The 20,139-nt window shown below is 43.0% G+C and overlaps 1 protein-coding gene across 19 annotated transcripts in view; it reads right to left on the bottom strand.

The window, feature by feature from the left end:
• The window catches only part of LOC143844664 (uncharacterized), a 209,860-nt gene that overhangs the window by 152,646 nt on the left and 37,075 nt on the right, over positions 1–20,139 (bottom strand). For 15 of the 19 annotated variants that reach the window (XR_013234084.1, XR_013234081.1, XR_013234083.1 and 12 more), the window contains one exon: positions 3,638–3,707. The exons of 1 other annotated variant lie outside the window; for it this stretch is intronic. Coding sequence is in view for 4 of the 18 variants with exons in the window: in XM_077352114.1 (XP_077208229.1) it covers positions 3,638–3,707 (70 nt within the window). In the remaining 14 variants the exon portion in view is untranslated. Of the gene's footprint in view, positions 1–3,637; positions 3,708–18,008; positions 20,136–20,139 lie in introns of those variants that run through there. 3 more of the 19 variants (XM_077352109.1, XM_077352110.1, XM_077352113.1) reach the window with 1 other exon arrangement.

Below are 20,139 nucleotides of genomic sequence, written 5' to 3'. Positions count from 1 at the left end.
GAACAAAGCTATGCTATAAAATGTATGCGTGTAAAGTGCCACCATGTTGGAGCTACCTTATGGTGACCCCAGGATTGGGTTTTTAAGGCAAAAAGAGGCAGAGATGGTTTCCCAATGACTTCCTCTGCAGAGGCTATACCATGTAGCCTTCTCCCCTGTGCTATAAAGTAAGCATCTGGAAAAAGCCATAAGAAAATCCAAGAAAGATATCATTAAGAATATAAAAAGAGGGCTGTTGGATCACATCAGTGGTCCATTTAATCTAGTATGCTTTTTCACAGTGGCCAACCAGGAACTCTGGAGGGCCAGCAACAAGGCAGAGGGTGAGGCCTTCTCTGATGTTTTCTCCTGGCATTGGGATCCAGAAGTTCACTGCCTTTTGATGTGGAGGTTCCATTTAGTTATCATAACTAATAGCCACTGACAGACCTATTCTCCATGTATCTGTCTAATCGCCTTTTCAAGCTATCTATACATGTGGTCATCAATATCTTCTCTGGCAAAGAATTCCAGATATAATCACTAATTGAGAAAACAAGTATTTCCTTTTGTTAATCCTGGATCTTCCCATTAACGTCAGTGGATACTCTAAGTACTAGTATTTAGAAAAATAGAGAAAAAGGCTCTCTGTCTCCTCTTTCTACCCCCAGCATAATTTTATATCATGTCCCCCTATGCTTGTGGTTTTTCTGAACTCAAAAAAGGTGCTTCAACCCCTTAATCATCTTGGTTGCCTTCTTCTGTATTTTTTCCAGCTTTGCAATGTCCTTTTTGAGCATTGGATCCAACTACCTTTTCTGCTGATAGGAAAAAAGCTACACTGGGCATCATGGAACCTGCATGGACAAAAGGCAAGTGAGAGGGCAGCTGTAGCAGGGAGGAGAATTGGGTGAGATTAAGTGACAAACCTTGAGACACACTGCCTATACCATATGATACATGTGGCTTTTCTCAGTGCTTTGACACCCACCATGGATAGTTTATGCAGCATTGTATTGCCCCAGCAAATCTCATGTCAGTAGATATGATTGGGGGGGGGGGTCTGAAACAGGTTTCTGTATGCTGTTCTAAGTCAGGAATGCCTTAGCTTGACACAAGAGCCCATTTGTGAGCTTCAGGAGGTTGGCGATTCTCTGGCTAGAGGTCATGAAAATAAGATTATGCATAATGAGAAGATTAAATGGAAAAAAGAGGAATGGAGCTAAAAGTAATTTATCCTCAATGGTGGTATTTAAGACTTAAGGCTGCTCCCAACATTACCTTTTAAAGACATAAGAGTTCTCTCATGAGTCATTCCCATGTGGGTATAATTAATGCAAGTATGTTGCACAGAGGCAGACTCTTCAATATGCACTTCTCTTTCCTTGAGGTGCATTAATTATTTCCACATGCTGTTTTCAGATACATGAGCGATGTAACGGGGAGGGGTGCCATGTTATTAAATAGTAACATGAGAAAAGAGCCCATGGGCTCCTATTTTGGCCTGAGTGCCTCTGTGGGAGGATGGATGTTTGTGATGACTCGAAATAGACTGCCTTATATTTAGACACAGAGCTATGAGACATCACAAGTATTAACTAAGGAGCACCCAGGAAAGAAGGAAGCAATGCAGCACTGTGCTTTGTGCTTTGCTCACAAGTCAACAACTAAGAATTACACAGCTGCTAGAAAGTTACAAATTACAAATTAAAGCACTTTATAGAGAGACCAGTGTAGAAGGCCACTAGCTGTGAAACTCCCCGCCCTGTTTCAGTAGTGGTTCCCACACTGAATCCCCTCCTTTTAAAAGTGCGGCTGTCTCCATCTCTTCTGACCCGCTAACATGGTCCATATTTGGACTATATCTTTAACCACATCTTCCTGGAAGAGGGGGGAAACATTAAAGTGAGACAAATAGAGGACAATGTAATGTGAATGCTTGCAGAAACAGTGCTGCAGTATGGAAGGAAACACATATGGAAGCAACCTAAGTTTCCCCAGTAGATAAAATAGTTGCTACCTAGGGCTGTGTCAAGTTGGGAAAATAGTGGCTTAAAGCCACACCATGGCCCCAATTTAAATTGAATGTAGATGTGCCTGGGAATTAAGTTCCAAGGACAGAACTCCAGGTACATGTTTCCTGAAATAACTCTGTGACTACCAAAGGAGGGACACGAAAACGTAAGATGTGAATTGCACTTAACACAAATTATCCCACCCTGTAGGCTCTGAATCAAGGAAAAATTCTTCATTCCTATGTTAGAACAAATGTGGCTAGAACAATTCAGGCTAGAAGTGTTAATTCATGGACCTCCCTCCAACCTGATTATTGGTGGAAAATATATTTTCTGTTGTTAGGAATAACTTTATACCTGACCCTAAACACAAATGAACTATGAACCAAACTACACATGAGTCAGATTTCTGCTTTCCTTGCTGTTTCAACATTTTGCTTCACATTTATTGGTCTAAATGACTGTAAATAAAGTGGGGGTTTTTGTTTGCTTTCCCTGCAGCTGCAGAGAAAACTGTTTTGAAAGTCTGGGGGATGCTGAATTTATCTTGGGCCCATGGCACAGGTGGGTAGGAGCTCTTGCTTTCTGATTGTTTCATTTTTTTCAAATCCAAAATGACCCTGAGGTTATTATTTGCTGTATTTTGGAATATTCCATCCAGTCCAGTAACCTGGAAACATATTCTGGAACCCAAGCCAGACTCATTAAAAACAAAATTTGTGCAGATTTGCTTGGAGACTGAGAGCCAGCACAGTGTAGCGAGAAGATGGTCAGACAAGGGAAACCTGTATTCAATTTTCTATTCGACCAGGAAGTTTCTTGAACCAACAATGACTACTGTCTGAGCTCATTGGAGGAAAGATGGGATTTAACTACTTTCTCCTAGAATCTCTAGTACTACCATTTCACTAAAACCTACACAAAACAGGTATCAGGCTGCTTTTACTAGTCAGTTTGTACCACTGCTGTAAGATCCATATTACACATGTAACCATTTGCCGCCCCTCCCCCCCATTGCTAACCTAGTCAGTCTATCCTGGTATTCTGCATTGCATGAAATATGTCTGAATCAGCACTGGTAGGGACAAAGTTCCCCCTACAAGAGGAAATCTTGCCACAGCATAATCCAAATCTCATCTCACTCACTTATAATGTGGCATCATTTACTTATCAACAACACCTATAACAACATCAATACTCATCTTAATATCAGCCACAATACAGCTAGCATCACCAAAATAAATTCACTTTCCCCACTTTCTCTCTGAAATCCAACAATCCTTTTATTTAGAAATTAGGAGTCAGTTTCTCATCAATTCCATTGAGATCAAAGAGAACTTCAAAGAAACAAAGAGCAGGAAGAGATCTGAAATTTCACTCTGTAGATGCTCAGAGGCAGGCAATGATTTCCCAAACCTCCTTTTCCTACTGGAGTACTATCATCTAAGATAAAACAAATACAAGGATAAAAATTACAAAAGAGAAATAAGAGTCAAATGAAAGAGAAATCCTTCTTTGAAAGAAAAGAGAGAATAAAATAAATCAAAGGCTATATCTCAAAAGAGTGGATTTCAGAAAAAGAAATTTACATCCCCATAATAATTCTAACATAAAACATTAGGCGCCAAGATTGTTCCACGTACCGATATGCAGTGACTCCCCCACTTTCAATGGTGCTGAGGTAAGCTAGAACATCAGCAATTCCTGCAGAATCTGAAATAAACACACACCAGGGTTCTAGTATTGTGAGCAAGCCTGGGCTGCAAGTCAAGGTCAATAAAGGCTACCAAGGGAGTCATTAGCAGAAAATTAAAATTCTTTTCACAATAATAATTGCACTTAGCATTTATATAATGTTGAGTGTTCAAAACATGTTAGAATTGCTATCTTCTTGTAATCCTTCCAACAGCCCTGTAAGGTTATACCAATATTATATCCCTTTCATTACAGATTGGGGGAGCTGAGTGAGAATGGCTTATCTGATTATCTTGTAGGTTTGTGGCCCAGTCAATATTTGAATGTAGTATCTCCCAGATCACAGCTCATTCTCTTAGCTAGAATGCTACACAGCTTTACAGGCTGTGGAATGAACTGCAAATTAGAAGGTTACAAGAGTGAAAGCATAGAGATCAGATAGCAGGAACCTAAGAAGAACGCACATGTTGGATATCAGCAGTGCTAGCACACAGAGGCTATGAAACAGAAAACATGGATGGATATTAGTATTAGAGGAAACCAAAGCTAGAAGTCTAGATAAGACACAAGAATGCTAGATTCATGGGAGACAGCAATACACAAACAAAGAGAAAGCAGCTGAACACTGATGGCAACCGAACCCATATCCAGTTCCAGGCCTGGATGCCTGATTGACCATGGAGGCACAGGTCAAGAAGGTAGCCCGCCAGGCATTTTTCCACCTGCATCAGGCGAGGCTACTAGCACCCTAGTTGTCCTCAGAACACCTGGCCATGGTGATCCGTGCAATGGTTACTTCCAGAATAGACTTCTGTAAATCGCTCTACATGGACCTATCCTTGTCTCTGACCCAGAAATTACAGCTGGTACAGAATGCAGCTGCTAGGGTCTGTGCTGAGGCAGCTGCATTGGTTGCCAGTTGTGGCCCAAATCTGGTTCAAGGTTTTAAGGCCCTTCGTGGTCTGGGTCCCATGTATCTGAGGGACCATATGTCACCCAATGCCCCCCACTGGGCTTTGCACTCTATGGGTACCAAATTGTTGGTCATTCCCAGCCCCAGGGAATTGTGCTTGGCCTCACCCAGGGTCTTTTCGGTCCTGGCCCCTACCTGGTGGAATGAGCTCCCGGGGCAGTTGCGGGCACTGCGGGAACTTCTGGCTTTCTGCAGGCCCAGCAAGACAGAGCTCTTCCGCTAGGTCTACATATGATGATTGCTTCCCGGTGGCAGGCATTCCATTATGGGGTAGGATTGTTTTTCCACCATTCTGGGTTTTCTTATTGTTTGCTATTTTATTGGGGTTTTATTGTTACCTTCTAACCCATCTCAAGCTGGCGTGTCGGGTAAGAAATGTAAATAAATGGAACGCAATTATTTCACAGCAAGGTCATTAGGTTTATGCTTATGAGAGAACCTCTGAGAAGTCCTTAGGCTTATGGCATCTACCCTACCTTGTCAACTGCTGATAGAAGCTCTGATAACCCAGAAGACAGTGAGCTTTCCTGTAGGGTAGGTAGCATCCAACTGATTATTCTGTTTAATCAGCCAGTCCTAACTGAGATTTCTACTGGCTGATCACATGATGATAGACAATGCTGGAGCAAGAAAGTTGATAGTCAGTGTTAAGATCATACACGGTCTGGCCCCAGTGTACCTGAGAGACCACCTCCCTGCCTATATCCCCCCAAAAGCCTTACGCTCTGCCACCTCCAACTGGCTGCGGATCTCTGGCCTCAAAGAGGCGCGTTGGACATCAACAAGGGCCAGAGCCTTCTCGATCCTGGCCCCCACCTGGTGAAACGAGCTCCCTGAAGAAATCAGGGCCCTGCCTGAACTTACACAGTTCTGCAGGGCCTGCAAAAGGAAGCTCCTCCACCAGGCATTTGCTTGAGGCCAACCAAACCAAAAATATCCACTGGTGCCCCTTCACCCCTGACCAAGCAATCTGACCTATGTTATCGTTCCTGTTAAAATGTTGTTCTGGTTGACATATTATGTTATAACTAGTAATTAAGCCTGCTGTAAAATGAATACAGTGGGCGCTTGCGGTTCCCAGCGGCCCTGGCAGCACTGGCCAGGCAGCTGGGAAGGCCCCCCCCACAGGCTGAAGCTGTTCCGGAGAAAGGCCTTCCCAGGGGCTGGGGAGAGCGACCCCCCCGGCCCCTGGCCCCTGGGAAGGCCTTTAGGCTAGGGGGGTGCTGAGAAAGGCCAGCGGTCGCTCTCCCTGGCCCCTAGGAAGGGCTTTAGGCTGGGGGGGGCAGAGAAAGGCCTTACTGGCTCTGCGAGCCAGCGGTCACTCTCCCCAGCTCCTGGGAAGGGCTTTTAGGCTGGGTGGGGCAGAGAAAGCCCTTCCCAGCGGGCCTACCTTCCCTCTCGACGGCCAACATAGGAATGGCCGCTGTGAGGTGAAGGTTTGGCCACATGGGGGGTTGGGCAGGTTGGGAGCCGGTTCGTGGCTCCCAACTGGTACATGCCAGGGCAAGGAGCCAATCAGCAAAATTGCTAATTGGTGCTATGGTGCCAGACTGACAAGCGGAGGGCCTTATCGGGAGGCGCTTCATGCCTCCCGATTGGGCCCTCCGCTTGTCAGTCCGGGGGAAGGGGCCAATGGGCACCCTTCCTCATCCCAGACAGGGCCCACCCTAAGGGCCCTTAGTCTTTTATTTCTACTGCTCCTACGGAGCGGTTTAAAGATTGTTATATTTGTTATAATTTTCTATGTAATTACTCTATGGTGTTCTATGTTAACCACCCAGAGCTGTACGTAAGGGGGGTAAAAAAAAATCAAAATAAATCAATCAATAAGGGACTGAGGGAAGGGCATTTCAATGTTGCAAAGTAACAAAGTCTATCTTTGGACCCTATATACAGATTTTGAAAATTGGGTAAGGTTAGAATTTCATCTGAAGCAGAGATACATGTTTTGTAGTGTATAGTCTGCTTTAAAGGAAATCTTCACCTAGCTCTTTTTGATTCTTTTTCTACAGCAAATTGGTCACTCCCTCAAAAACATCTGTGACAGGCTCAATAATGTGGTTTTGGAGTTATCTTTTCAGATGACAGTGTAAACATACACATTTGCTATTCCAAGATGAATGAAAAGGAATTGCGGATCAACCTTCATAGATAATCAGACCCATTTTTGCTGAACACGATGGGGAAAATACATTAACAGAGAACCACAAAAATGGAAAAAATTCCTGATGCATGTGAACAAAGAAACATCTCTAAATTTCAGTTTGAATGTGTATTGTTGAAATGTATGACATCGTACAGAAAGGCTTTCATTTGCTGGGTGACTGTGGGTAGTACTTTAGGTGAGAACAGCAGCCTCGGAAGCTATCCTGGGTTTGGCATATGCAAAAATTGCCATAAAGTGGGAACATTTCTTTGAATACAGATTTAACTCAGAACAAGACCTAAAGGTAAAAACCAGTAACAAGGGCCTGATTCAATTTAGCATCTTCATAAAATACAGCTAAATTTATTATTTATTTATTTTTACATTTATAACTTGTCCTTCCCTAGAGGCTCAGTGAGAGAACAAATAACCAAATATAATTAAAAAGGGGGAATAACAGAATGTAATGGACCACTGGGTTAGAGAATATATATATTCAAAGATACCATTTCATAACAAGTTCAGTAAGTTCCTTCAAGGATCAACCCAATTAGGATGATAGTCCATATAAGAAGTATGCTGACCAACTTATGTCCAATACTATAGAGCAGTCGTCCCCAACCCCCGGGCCAGGGACCGGTACTGGTCTGTGGATCAGTCGGTACCAGACCACGGCTCCTCCATATCCTCTTCCCTGGCTGCTGCCTTGGAGGCTGCCCTGCCACTCTGCCACCAGCTCACCTTTGGTGCTCCTCAATGGCCGCCATGGCTGGGGCTCCCCCTTGGCATGGTAGCTGCTGCTGGCAGTGCCCCCCAGCGGGCGGCAGGAAGGCAGGGGCACTGGCAGGAAAGCAAGTGGAGCAGGGACTCAGGCGTTGGCAATGTCCCTCGGCAAAAGACTACCCCCCACCGGTCCTCAGTAAAATTGTCAATCGTAGACCGGTCACCAGTGATAAAAAGGTTGGGGACCACTGCTATAGAGAGCAGTAAACAATGCTAGAAGCCATGGAGATGCTTTCTGAAAGCAGTTAGAGACCTTGTGATCAATGATGGTTGTTGCCCAGATTACTAGTTGGTCTTTGGCCCATATTTCCAGTAGTCCCTGCATAATCTTAAAATGCAGAAATGTGAAAGATACATATAAAACATCCAGAAATGCTGGGCGAAGATTGTGCCACATTCTAATCAGAATGGGAGATGACAGTTTAAAAGAAATCTAACAAGTTTCTCTGATTTATAGTGAGTCCTTGACAGGTTGAGCTTTGCTTTAATTAACTAGTTAGGCCCTGGAACACTATTTTAAATCATACAATGCTGATGGCAGAACAGTTTTGATTTGGGTCAATCATGCTTCAGCACATGTTCTGCTATCACAGTCCTGAACTGCTAAATGCAGAGAACAAAGAATGCAGTTTGGCATAAAACAGAATTTTAATCTAGTAACTAAATGGCTAGCACAACCATCTCCAGACTTTCTGTGATCTAGCAGGCCCTGGTCAGTTTTACAACATACCATTTAAGTACTATTTCCTAAATTCTGTTGACTAGTGTCCCAAAATACAGACTCTCTCTAAATAATTGACTGCATCTCTAAACATTTTATTTGTTTATTCAGAAATACTACAGCTTCCTGAAACTAGGGCTACCAATCTCAAAGTGGGCATGGAGTTCTCCAGATTACAGAGACCCAGGGGGAAGTCCCTGGAGAAAATGGTAGCTTCAGTGAGTGGACTCGAGGGCATACTGAGTTAGCTATTTCCACAAAAATCTGCTTTCCCCAGGTGCCACTCCGAAGTTTCAAGATTTTCTAAGCTTCATGCTGTATTTTTCTTGGTATCCATATTCAGCCGCCTAGTAGTTACCCAACCGAACTCGCCAATACACTGACGATATCTAACTTACCACACCGAAGTTTCTGCTGTCAGTGCTTGCATAAGATAAAGGATTGAACCAATTATATGTAATATACAATGTATAAAGAAAGGGGGAGGGGAAATATAAAGACTATAAAACTCCATTGAGAAGGTTACAAAATAAAATCTGCTCATCTAAGGGAGTAATTTAAGATTAATATTAAACTACCAGTGGGAAATATACTACAAAGCATTGCTGAGGTTGCTGTGGTAACTTCTCAGTTTTTCCTTAGTAGTCATCTAAATAGTCATGTAAAGCTTTCATTAGTGGCCAGCTCAAATTAGGCCTTCCCTAAGGCAAATTGAACTTGCAGATGGACTTCTATTAAAGCTTTTTTTTTTAATTGAATTAGTGATTGTAGTTGTCAGTTGTTTCAAACAGTGTAAGCAGTTTTTCTTTACTGCTGCTTTCCACTTTTTAACTTTGCTCTTCCTGTAGTGTCACTTAAGGGCATCATTAGTAAACATTGGGGCAGATGCTTAAAAGTTATAATCAAAGTCTTTTTTGCTTTTATGCATACATTTAATTTTCCTTTCATTCCCCATGTCCTTCCCCCTGAGTCTGAAAGCTTGTATTTCTAAATAAGCTAATGAACGATGGTTCCCCCTCCCCATGTGTAAAACAATGGAAACAGAAGCAAAACAAAGTGAGGCATGGAATAAAGTTGCTATTAGACTGTAAAAAAAAAATGCCTGATTTGTTTTTCTCCCTTTAACTTGGAAAACTCAGCAAGTCAAACTTTTCACAAGGATTGTCATCATCCGGTGATGTCTTTGCATCAATGGAAAATATCTCAGCCCTAACCAAGAAACCTGTTTGTGAACTGTGTTATAGACCAAAGGTCAGGAACCTTTCATAATTAAAGAGCCAAGCTACATTTATTACAGATCAATGAAGGGTCAGTATAAGAAAGCCTCTTTGCATAACTGAAAACAAAACTTTACTGATAATTGAAACATTGATTAATAATCTGTAGTTTCTGCAGCCCAAACATTAATGTTGCAAGTGCTATAATAGAAAATGGCATACACAGGTATGGCATACAAGAACCCCTAAATGATTATTTTGAGGTATTATAAGCATGATTTGCATTTGGATTACTGGCAGCTGTTCACTCATTTCAACTTCTGTAAACGACTTTCAGAAATCCATTAGTTCAAACCCAAACCTCCCCAGGTTCTAACCTCAAATTGCAAGAATCCTCCAACCTGGAATCTCCAACCCTATTGTGTTCTGAGCCACATTTGGTTCTAAGGGCCAAGGGCTGAAGATCAGGGCTATAAAACCTGCAACAATTAAGAAGAGCTGGGTTTTTAGACCCCACTTTTCATTACTCAAAGGAATCCCAAAGCAGCTTACAAATGAATTTCCCTTCCTCTCTCCACCACAGATACCCTGGGAGGTAGGTGGTCTGAGAGAGCTTTAAGATAATTGCTCTGCAAGAACAGCTCTGAAAGAACTGTGACTATCTGTTCACCCAGCTGGCTCTATGGGGAGGAGTGGGGAATCAAACCCCATTCTCCAGATTAGAGTCTGCTGTTCTTAACCACTACACCACACTCTCAAGACCACTCAAGATCAATTTAAAGTTTCATACAACTTTACATTACTTTTGCTATTCAGCCTCACAACATTGCTATGAGTCTAGAATCTATTACTTTATCATTATCATCATCATTATCACTAATTACTAAACATAATAAAGCTCAAGTTGACAGCTCACTCCCTACCTGATTTGCCTGGAGGTGTATTGCCAATAGAGAGAGATCATTCTGCTGACGAGGACCAATCAGTTCAAATTGCATGCAGGCAAATCAATCTCTACCTGATTGGGCCATCCCTGGGTGTGTGTTTGTTTGCCACTAATAGGAAGAGAGAGCATTCTGCCAATGAGGGCCAATTAGTTCAAATTGCATGCAGACAACTCACTCCCTAACTGATGCCCCCCTGCACATATTCCCCCAATAGGAGATTGCCCTCAGCTGGGAATGGCCCACCCTAGTAGTTTAGCTCCAATCAGGAGGGAGCCCTTAGCCAGCAAGAGCTAATAAGGGGATCAGCTCTCTACCCTCAACTTTCTACTGGGTTCAGAAGTTTACTTAGTGAAAAGAAACCAGCCTCAGAGTATGCCTCACTGTCAGTAAGTTGCTCTGCCATCTTTCTACTCAGGGGTCATGGGGGAGGGGCTGTGGGAGGCCCAGAAATGGCTACCTGCCAGCCCTCTAAGACCCAGAGCAGCCAAGAAAAGGCTCTGCTTGGGGAATGTTTACTCATGTGTAAGTCATCTGAGGTTTGCTGTTTGCAATTTGAGAAGGAAGGGATGCTTTTGGGGTAACTATCACAGGCAATTGCAACAAGGAAAATATTGCTGATGTGGGTGGGACTGGGGAGATGTAGACTTTTCCTTTCCATTTGGATACCCCCTTGGCCTTGTTGCAATCTTTCCAAGACATCCCAACAAAGCAAATTTGAGACTAATGGTATTGAAGATGGAAAAACTATAAACGGGGCACAGAAGCACCATGGTCTGCACAAACTGCTCTGCACAAACAGTTTCTAACAGGACAGTGACTAGCCAAAGGTCACCAAGCATGTGGAGGAGCAGGGAATCAAATCCAGCTTGCCACATTAGAAGCAACTGCTCTTAACTACTTCACCAAGCTGTACAAATTGCCATTGCTTTAAAGAGACGGAGCTAGAGCACAGACAGAAGAAACTGTTGCAGGAGGATGGTGCAAGTCTTTACTTTGGGAAGCCATTGGCCAGAAAGTCCAAATTTAAAGGAAAAGAATCCCATAACAGTCAATGAGCAAGTAGAAAAAGACTCCCTCAAAGGAGGGGGAAGGTATTTCCTACATGGTGAGGTGATTGTGTGGTTCATAAGGTTTGCAATGTGAGAAGGGAGAAATTCTTTTGTCTTCTGTGTGTAGAGTGGAGTGCTACACAGCCCCCAGTCCAGTCCCCATTCCAAACAGCTCCAGGGGAACTGATCTTTGCAGTCTGGAGAGGAGCTTTCATTCTGGAGTTCTCCAGGTCCTACCTCGGGGCTGGTATCCCTGAACATTGCCAGCCTCCATCTGGGACCTGGAGATCCCACTTGGGTTCTCAAAGCCTGAACAATATTTCTCAATGGTCAAAAGGTTGAGAAAAGCTGCCATAGAAGCAGTCTTTGAAAAACCCTCTGTAAGTTCTTTGTCAACCAATGTTTTCATGTTTGATTATAACATACAATTGTTTTGTTATTTACTTTGATATTGAAATGAACTGAAGAACATACAAACTAAACGGCTTTCAGTCCTTCAAGCAAATTTTGATATCAATTAAATATGCAGTAAGAAAATGAATTATGGGATGTTTATTGTTATTATCAATTACTGCCACATTTCTCTATTTCCCACCTGGAGCCTGGCATCTTGTACCTTCATGAAAACCAAAGCCGGAGAGTTACCCTCCCTCTCAAGTAGCCCTTTTCTCCTGGGGGACTGATCTCTGTTGCCTGTAAATTGCCTGCCATTTCAGCAAATCGCCAGGTCACAACTGGAGACTGGCATCCTGCAATGTCTCTGGGGCACAGTGCTATAGAGTTCCCCTCTCCTAAGCAAGCCCTTTCATCTCCAGGAGCTTGCAGGTGAGCTGTCATTGCAGAGTAGCCCCTCCAAAAAGCCATTTTTTCCAGGAGAGCTGATCTCTACATCTTGCAGACGACCTCCAATTCCAGGAGATTTCCATATTGTACCTGGAGGTTGGTGATCCCTGGGTTAAGAATGTTCCCTGAGGTTTCGAGGTGGGGCCTCAAGAGTCCAGGGGTGAGCAGGAGCTTTTGCCATATAGCCAGCCCCCGGAAGATTAAAAAAGCCCCCAAGGTGGGGGAGGGGGCTGTTATTGGGACCATTAAAAAAAAAACTGATGACAGACAGGACCTTCATAGGTTGAATATCTGCATTGGCACTCATTTGCAATACAAACACTAATAAGAGAACACACAACTGAAATTTTTGGCAGCCTTTGGATGAGAGCTCATGACTGATAAATAGACCCCCTTCACTCATTAAGTGACACTCTGGTACTTAACACCTCTTACCTTTTATTGGTTGCTATTCATATATGTGTAACCAACTGGTGTATGTTAAAACCAGACCTTTGAAGAAGGTCCTATAAGGGCCGAAACACATTGGTCTGTTAGTTCATATAGTGCATAACATACTGTTTGGCAATAGCCTATGAGATGTATATATGTTTTTAATTCCTAAAGTTTTTAAATAATTGTTCACAATAAAAGCTATACAATTTTAACATTAGTACGGACATTCAACCTCTGAAGGTCCTAATTGTCATCAGTTGGATTTTTATGCTCCTATTTCTAGAGATATCCTGTATCAATGTCAGTGATGTTGTCATTGTCACACGTGCCTCCATGTTCCAGCCCTTAAATTTTTATCTAGCTGGATATTATTCGGTATTGGAAATTCCTGGAAAGTGGGGAAGGATCCTGGGGAGGGTAAAGTTTGGGAAGGAGAAGGAGCTCACTCAGTATATGATGCCATAAAGTAAATTCCTTGAGAGTACCATTTTTCCCAAGGGAAACTGATATTTGTAGTTTGGAACTCTGTTGTAACTGTGGGAGAATTCCAAGCCCCAACTAGATTTTGGCAATTTTAACAGGGGCTCTTTCTTACTTTACCTTGGCCTATGGCAAGTTAGAAAAGATGATGAGCCTCTTTGTCAAAGGAGTTGATGTACCCAAAGCCAATGTGCATGAGTCTTGGCAAGCACAGATGTATATTGAAGTGAACTGCTGATATAACTAGACAAACGGAACTCTGACTCCAGCCTGTAAGGCTTCATGATTACCACTGAAGGACAGAGGCTTACTAATGTTTGGGGGGAAGGAGGGAGTTGTTTTTACAGTCTTTTCTAGTCTGGTAAATTGCACTTAACCAATAAATCAGTTCCCCAGCCTAGCCTGATCTCATCAGATCTTGGAAGTAAAGCTGGGTTAATAGTTGGATGGGAAATCTCCAAGGAATAACAGGTTTGTGATGTGGAGGTAGGCAATGGCAAACTACTTCTGAACATCTATTGCCTTGAAAATCTATGTAGATTCGCTATGACTTTATTGTACTTTTTACCACCACCAAGTTGCACACTGAAATCAGAGAAGATAATAGGTGCTGCTTCATTTCCCCAGAAAGCACTTTCTTGGGGGCTGTAACTCAGACCCCACTAATCCAATCCTCATGAAACTTAGCCGGCTTGTAGAGGAGAGTCAGCCAGAGATCCCCTGCAAGTTTGGTGCCTCTAGTGTAAAGTTCATGACAGTATATGGTTCAGAAACAGGTCATGTCATGAAGTGAACCACATTTTCCCAGTTTGTGCCCATCCCTGCTTTTTAAATTAATCTAAACAATGTTGTCTAAATACTACTGTTTTGTAGAAATTTTCCTTTTGGGTGTCTTCTAAAAGCCATAATAGAAACAAACTGTTTGCTTTCCATTGCATTAAAATGGCATACATTTTCTTTAAAACATTATTAAAACAAGTAACCACAATGAATTTCCCTGGCATTTTATCATAATGCATTCAAATCTGTTCCTTGTAATCTCATTTTACAGAATCCTGCTAATAGTCAATCATTTTTTAAAAAGTATTATCAAATTGACCCTGCTTAGGGCAAATTTTAAGTCATTCTTATGAGAAATATTTTATTGATTGAATTCCTTGCAGCTATTTAACTTTAAAATTAAGCTGGAGGATACATGGAAGACAGTAAAGCTTGTTTTAGAATTACTAATACTAATTAAACTGTCCACATGACCCCTGATTTATAATACAAAAGTTACTTCTCTGAACAGGATTGTTTTCTTCAAAGAACCTTGAATTAAAGTACATAGGTGACAGACCAAATAAGGCATCATAATTGCTGAATAATAATTATTCTTCATGTCTCTTTTAAATCAAGAATTAGGCACAGATATTTTAGGCCCTGTTCTCAGGGAGGCTTTATCACATGATTCCCATTAATTTTAATAGGGCTTGTATTGGTATATGTGCACAGGAATTCATTGGGAATTAATGTCAATAGTTCCCTGAACATTATTGCTGATTTTCATGTTGCTACAGAGGCCCTGAAGGCGAGGAGGACAGAGATAAATAATTAAAGTAAAAACAGTCTCTTATGCCTTTCATTTTGCAGCCAACCTTCAGAGGCTAGATTAACAAGATAAATTTGGGGAATAATTTAAACCATATAAACCACTATTCCTTTTCAGTGCGTAACATTCCTTGTTAGGTGAAGTTCTACTGGCTCTCTGTGTGTCAACAGAGTCCTGAATAGGAAGGAATGTAAAACAATAAAAAAGCTGGATCATCTTTCAATAATGGAGAGAAATGAGGAAGCTTCCTATCAATATGGGGAAGTCTTATGATAATCAAGTTCATTCTAATCTTCTATGCCTTTTTTCCCTTTTGCTTCCTTCTTGTTTGTTTGTATTGTGCACTGCCTCTTTAATATAGTAACCCAGAAGACCTCAGTTAAAGCAGGTGGTGAGGGAGAGCAGAAGGAAAAGCAGGTTCATGTCTGTCTTTAACCCAGGCCAAAATAGTTCTAAAGGGATAAGATTCAGAAAATATCTTGATACTAGAAAATAAGCCCGCTGTAGTGCCAATACAGCGGGCGCTAGCGAGGCTGGGGAGTTGGGGTCGTGGGTGTGTGGAGCACTGGGCTCCCCGGTCTGCGGCCTACCTGGAGATGCAGGCGGGCGGCACCAGCTCCCACGCGGGTGCGCGAGGTTCGGCCTGTGTTCGGCTGGGGTGGCTGGTGGCGGCAGGCCGGATTGTAGCGGGAGCCAGCTCTGGGAACCAGCGGCGGAAGCGTGAGCCAGCGTGCGAGCGGTGGGAGATGCGGCCAGTCGGCTGGCTGAGGCGGGCGCAGCGCGGGCGGCTCCCTGCTGTGCGGGCCAGCTGAGAGCCGTGAGGTTGGTGTAGGTGGCCAAAGGGGGCGGGGCTGCTGGAGGCGGCGGCAGCTTGGTGGGCGGAGCTGTGGGGTCCTCCTGGGCATGTGGGCCAGGGGCAAGGAGTGAGTGGCGGGGGCTGGAATGGGGGTGGCTGGAGCCATGCGGGCAAACTGGGAGGGGGGTGGCTCGGGAGGCGCCTTGTGCCTCCCGCGACGTTAGGGCGGCGGGAGAAGGCTGGGAGCGATGGAGGCTCCCTTCAAATGGCCAGGGTCGGCAGGCTGGAAAAGGAGTGGGAGGGCTGGAGGACTTACCCCACAGGCTGCAAGCACGATCTGTGAGGTGAGTCCGCGGCCGGCCTGGCGAGGCCGGGCCAAGCAGCCAATGGGGAGCCGCGCTTCGCATGGCTCCCCATTGGCGGCTTGGCCCTGGATGGACACTCGGACGGACGAATCAGCAGCTGCGAAGCGGCTCCTGCTTGGTCCCTCCGAGTTTTTATCCCGGACAGGGCCCGCCCTAACTCCTCCCCGACAGGCCTTACTTTTTTACTTAGTCCGCGGTGCCCCGGACATTTAAAGATAGGGCTGCTGTGCCTAGCTATGGCAGGAGGCCTCCCATTGGCAGCAGTGAGAAGAAAAAGTGACACTGTCAGCATTTCCTCCAGAAATGATGTAGGGTAGCTCTCAGAATTGCTGAAACCTTTAAGGTTCTACCATATAGTTTGCTAGAGCACCTCTAAATCACTTCTGGATTTTCCTGTCACGATTGCACCCATTGTGTCCTCCTGCTGGTTGCTCGGCCTAGCAACTAACTTAAATATGTTATTTTTTTCCACAAATTCCAGTCATCACCTTATCAAAAATCTTGGATTAAGGTTAAAGGACTGAAGTGGCATGTTTCTGTAGGGTATGTTTCTACAGAAAAACAAATTCTGTTTTGTAAGGTCAACGAGAGTTTTAAGGTCATTCACTTCTCAGTACAGAAAAGCAAGAGCTCTTGCAAGTTCTAAATAAAGCAAGAATAATTGCTTATCTAAATGCTAAGACTACGTATAATGTCCATGTGTGAAGAGTGCTTTTCCCTTACTACATAGCAACCACACATATCTACTTATCTGTTAAAGGTAAAGGTATCCCCTGTGCAAGCACCGAGTCATGTCTGACCCTTGGGGTGACACCCTCCAGCGTTTTCATGGTAGACTCAATACAGGGTGGCCTTGCCAGTGCCTTCCCCAGTCATTACCATTTACCCCCCAGCAAGCTGGGTACTCATTTTACTGACCTCAGAAGGATGGAAGGCTGAGTCAACCTTGAGCCAGCTGCTGGGATCGAACTCCCAACCTCATGGACATCGCTGCTACTTACCACTCTGCGCCACAAGAGTATCTGTTACTAGGTGATAAATCCTAGATTTGAGGGAGTGATTTGCGGGCTGGAATTGTGGTGTTTGGCTCCCCTGCAAAGTAAACTCACACTGGAGGTGAGTAAATGTTCTGCCCTAAAACCAGAGAGGCACAGTCAGAGGATCTCTTCAAAACCTTCATGTGCAGGACAGTAAGGCAAGGATCAACACAGACTTGGCAAAAGCTGGAGTTCCAACTACCAACAATCCAGTTCTAACTAGCATATTCCAGAAGATGTACCCGTTCAGATGAAGAGACTGAGTTACTGAGTTAGAACCTAAGCCTGTCTCTTAAAGTGATATGTTCCATATACTATATCCTTACTCTTTACGTGCTATCTCCTATTGTGACATGTCCTGAAATGAAATATGTATCACAAGATTGCAGTTAGAAGGTCAAGCACACCTCACTTGCAGGGAGGAACGCTTTTAATCTCTACATAACAAAATCAGCCTATTTACATTGCGGGGGGGGGGGGGATGACTGAACTGTCCACTCCAGGTATATATTAAAAACTAACTCCTAGCCATTTGGGAAACCCTTCCAGGGCTGTCAAGAAACCCCAGAGTTTCACAAACCCTGATTGAGAAAGCCTGGTCTTGGGCACACAATCAAAACCCCCTGGATCTATTCCACCAGGCATTCAGTGACTTTTACTCCACCATCAACCTGATAATGTACCAATCTATGGAAGAAATACATTTTCTGGATTCTTCTGTAAAAATGCACAATGGACACGTAGACATCACCTTATACCGGAAGCTTTCTGACCAACAAACATATCTGCGTGACTCCAGTTACCATCTTAAACACACCAAACAATCCATTGTATACATCATGGCTGTATGCTATAACCACATCTGCTATAATCCCACAGATAGATATTCTCACCTTAAGGATCTACAACAACCCTTTTTGGAACTGAAGTACCTACCTGTTGAAGGCAAGAAACAAATTAACAAAGCCATAATAGTATCCAGAGAAAGCTTGGTGCAAGGCAGACCTAAAAGAGACAATACCAGGAAACCACTAGTAGACACATACAGCTCTCATCTCAAAATTGTTCAATGCATAATCAGTGACTTACAACCTCTACTGGATGAGTTTGTTTTTTTCACAATATTGGGAGGGGGAACTTTTCTTCCACACAGACAGCCCCCAAATCTCAAACAACTCATCCACAATAATCAAAACATCTACTTTGAAAATGGGCACTGGAACCAGAGCTTGCAATAAACTCAGGTGCCAACTTTGCTGCCACATTCACCCAGACAATATAGTCACTGGATCTAACAGCATCATACAACATCATACAAAGTTGTGAATTTCCTGCATTCTGCATGGGGTTCGACCCAGCTCTATGATTCTACCTCAGGCTTACTGACATGCTCGTTTTCTGAGTCTGAGAAACCTGTAAGAGAATACTTCAATCTTCCAGAACTTCCTGAGCCGTATGGGAGCGCGGTATAGAAATATAATAATAAAATAAAAATTCAATGGGGACCTGAAAGTGATTGTTTTATTACAAACTTCAAGGGCAGAGTGGAAAGGGAAATTGCTGAGCTGCAAGTATTATAATACTAAAAAAAAAAAAAAATAGAATCCCCAGGATTCAACAGGGATATTGGTTTTTTTAAATCTCACTACATGTGCTAGCCTCATCCAGCCTTTAAATCTGCATTTCTAACAATCTCAAACAATTTTAACAAGGTGGGATACCTTTAGTGGTTCCTAGTTCACAAAAATTAAATTTAGATGTGAGTCAAGATCTATAGGTAAGTAAAAGATGAGGCCATTACACTGCTTATGCACATATGGTTGTTAGTTTTGTACTGATGTTTGATTGTTTTATGCATTTTCAATTTGTTGTTTCTTTGTTAGCTACCTGAAGTATAATAAGTTATAAGACAATATAAATATTTTAAATAAAGAAATTCCATACACTGTGCCTGACTCTGGGCTGGCTGAGTGAGGTTTAATGGAGGATCTCTATCTTGCTCTGATGTGTAGCCAGGTGTTCCTAATATTTTGACTCTATACACAGGAAAGAGGTTTGATAGCTGAAGCAGAGGTAGTCCTAGCTCACCAGCTGCCTCCCTTTGATTGTATACATACCTTGATTTGAGCCCTGAACATATCCAGTCATCCAATCACTTTTAGTGTGAGCAGGACTGACTTTCTTAAATTAAGCATATGCTCCCACTGAAATAAAAAGGTTTTAACTTTGACTGGGCCCATTGTTAACAAAAAACAGAAGACCATGTTTCCTATCAGCAGTCTAAAATTCCAGATGTGGCTAGAGCATGTTAAATATATCATTTGTTCAGAAAGATGTTTGTTACACAATGGAAAGCCATGGCCTAAATCTGGAAGGAAAACGTATTTTCCCTTTTAACATGGCATGGAATGTAACCATTATTTGTTACTTCTCAGAATATTTGAAAGTATGTCTGCAAAAGACCAAATGAATTTACAGCCTTAATTTTGCTTCAGGTAACATGATTTGGCTAGTCTGTCCTCTTGGAATGGGTAGGGCTTACCCCATGATACTTTCAGTGTCCACTTTTGTATGAAGACCTTTACATTAGGAGATATGTTGTTAGCCAGCCTGGGAGTGAAGTTCTGATTTCACAACTAAACTATATTTCAAGTGGCTACATAGAACCCAATGAAAGGAAAGCATGCAAGGTAAAACAAAAGTGATGGTAAAGTTAAGGACAGCTGAGAAATTTACTTCTGTTGCTGTGAAATGTGCTTTCTGGATGTCAATAGCATGGCATCTGTAAATTTGAATTATAATTGGCAATGTTGAAACTGAAGATAATTTGGACAGCAATATTGTCTGGCAGGCAAAAGGATAACATGGCTATAGTTGTTGTTGTTAGGTGCAAAGTCGTGTCCGACCCATCGCGACCCCATGGATAATGATCCTCCAGGCCTTCCTGTCCTCTACCATTGCCCAGAGTCCATTTATTGCTATAGTAGCTGGGATTAAAAAGGACCGCTCCCTTTACAAAACATCAATTTTACTTAGCTTAATGGCACTGGATCAGAAAAAAAACATC

This window comes from Paroedura picta, chromosome 9 (genome assembly GCF_049243985.1).
Source record: "Paroedura picta isolate Pp20150507F chromosome 9, Ppicta_v3.0, whole genome shotgun sequence".
Taxonomy (NCBI): domain Eukaryota; kingdom Metazoa; phylum Chordata; class Lepidosauria; order Squamata; family Gekkonidae; genus Paroedura; species Paroedura picta.
Note: the sequence above shows the minus strand (reverse complement) of the source record. Positions and strands in the feature narration are given on the sequence as shown.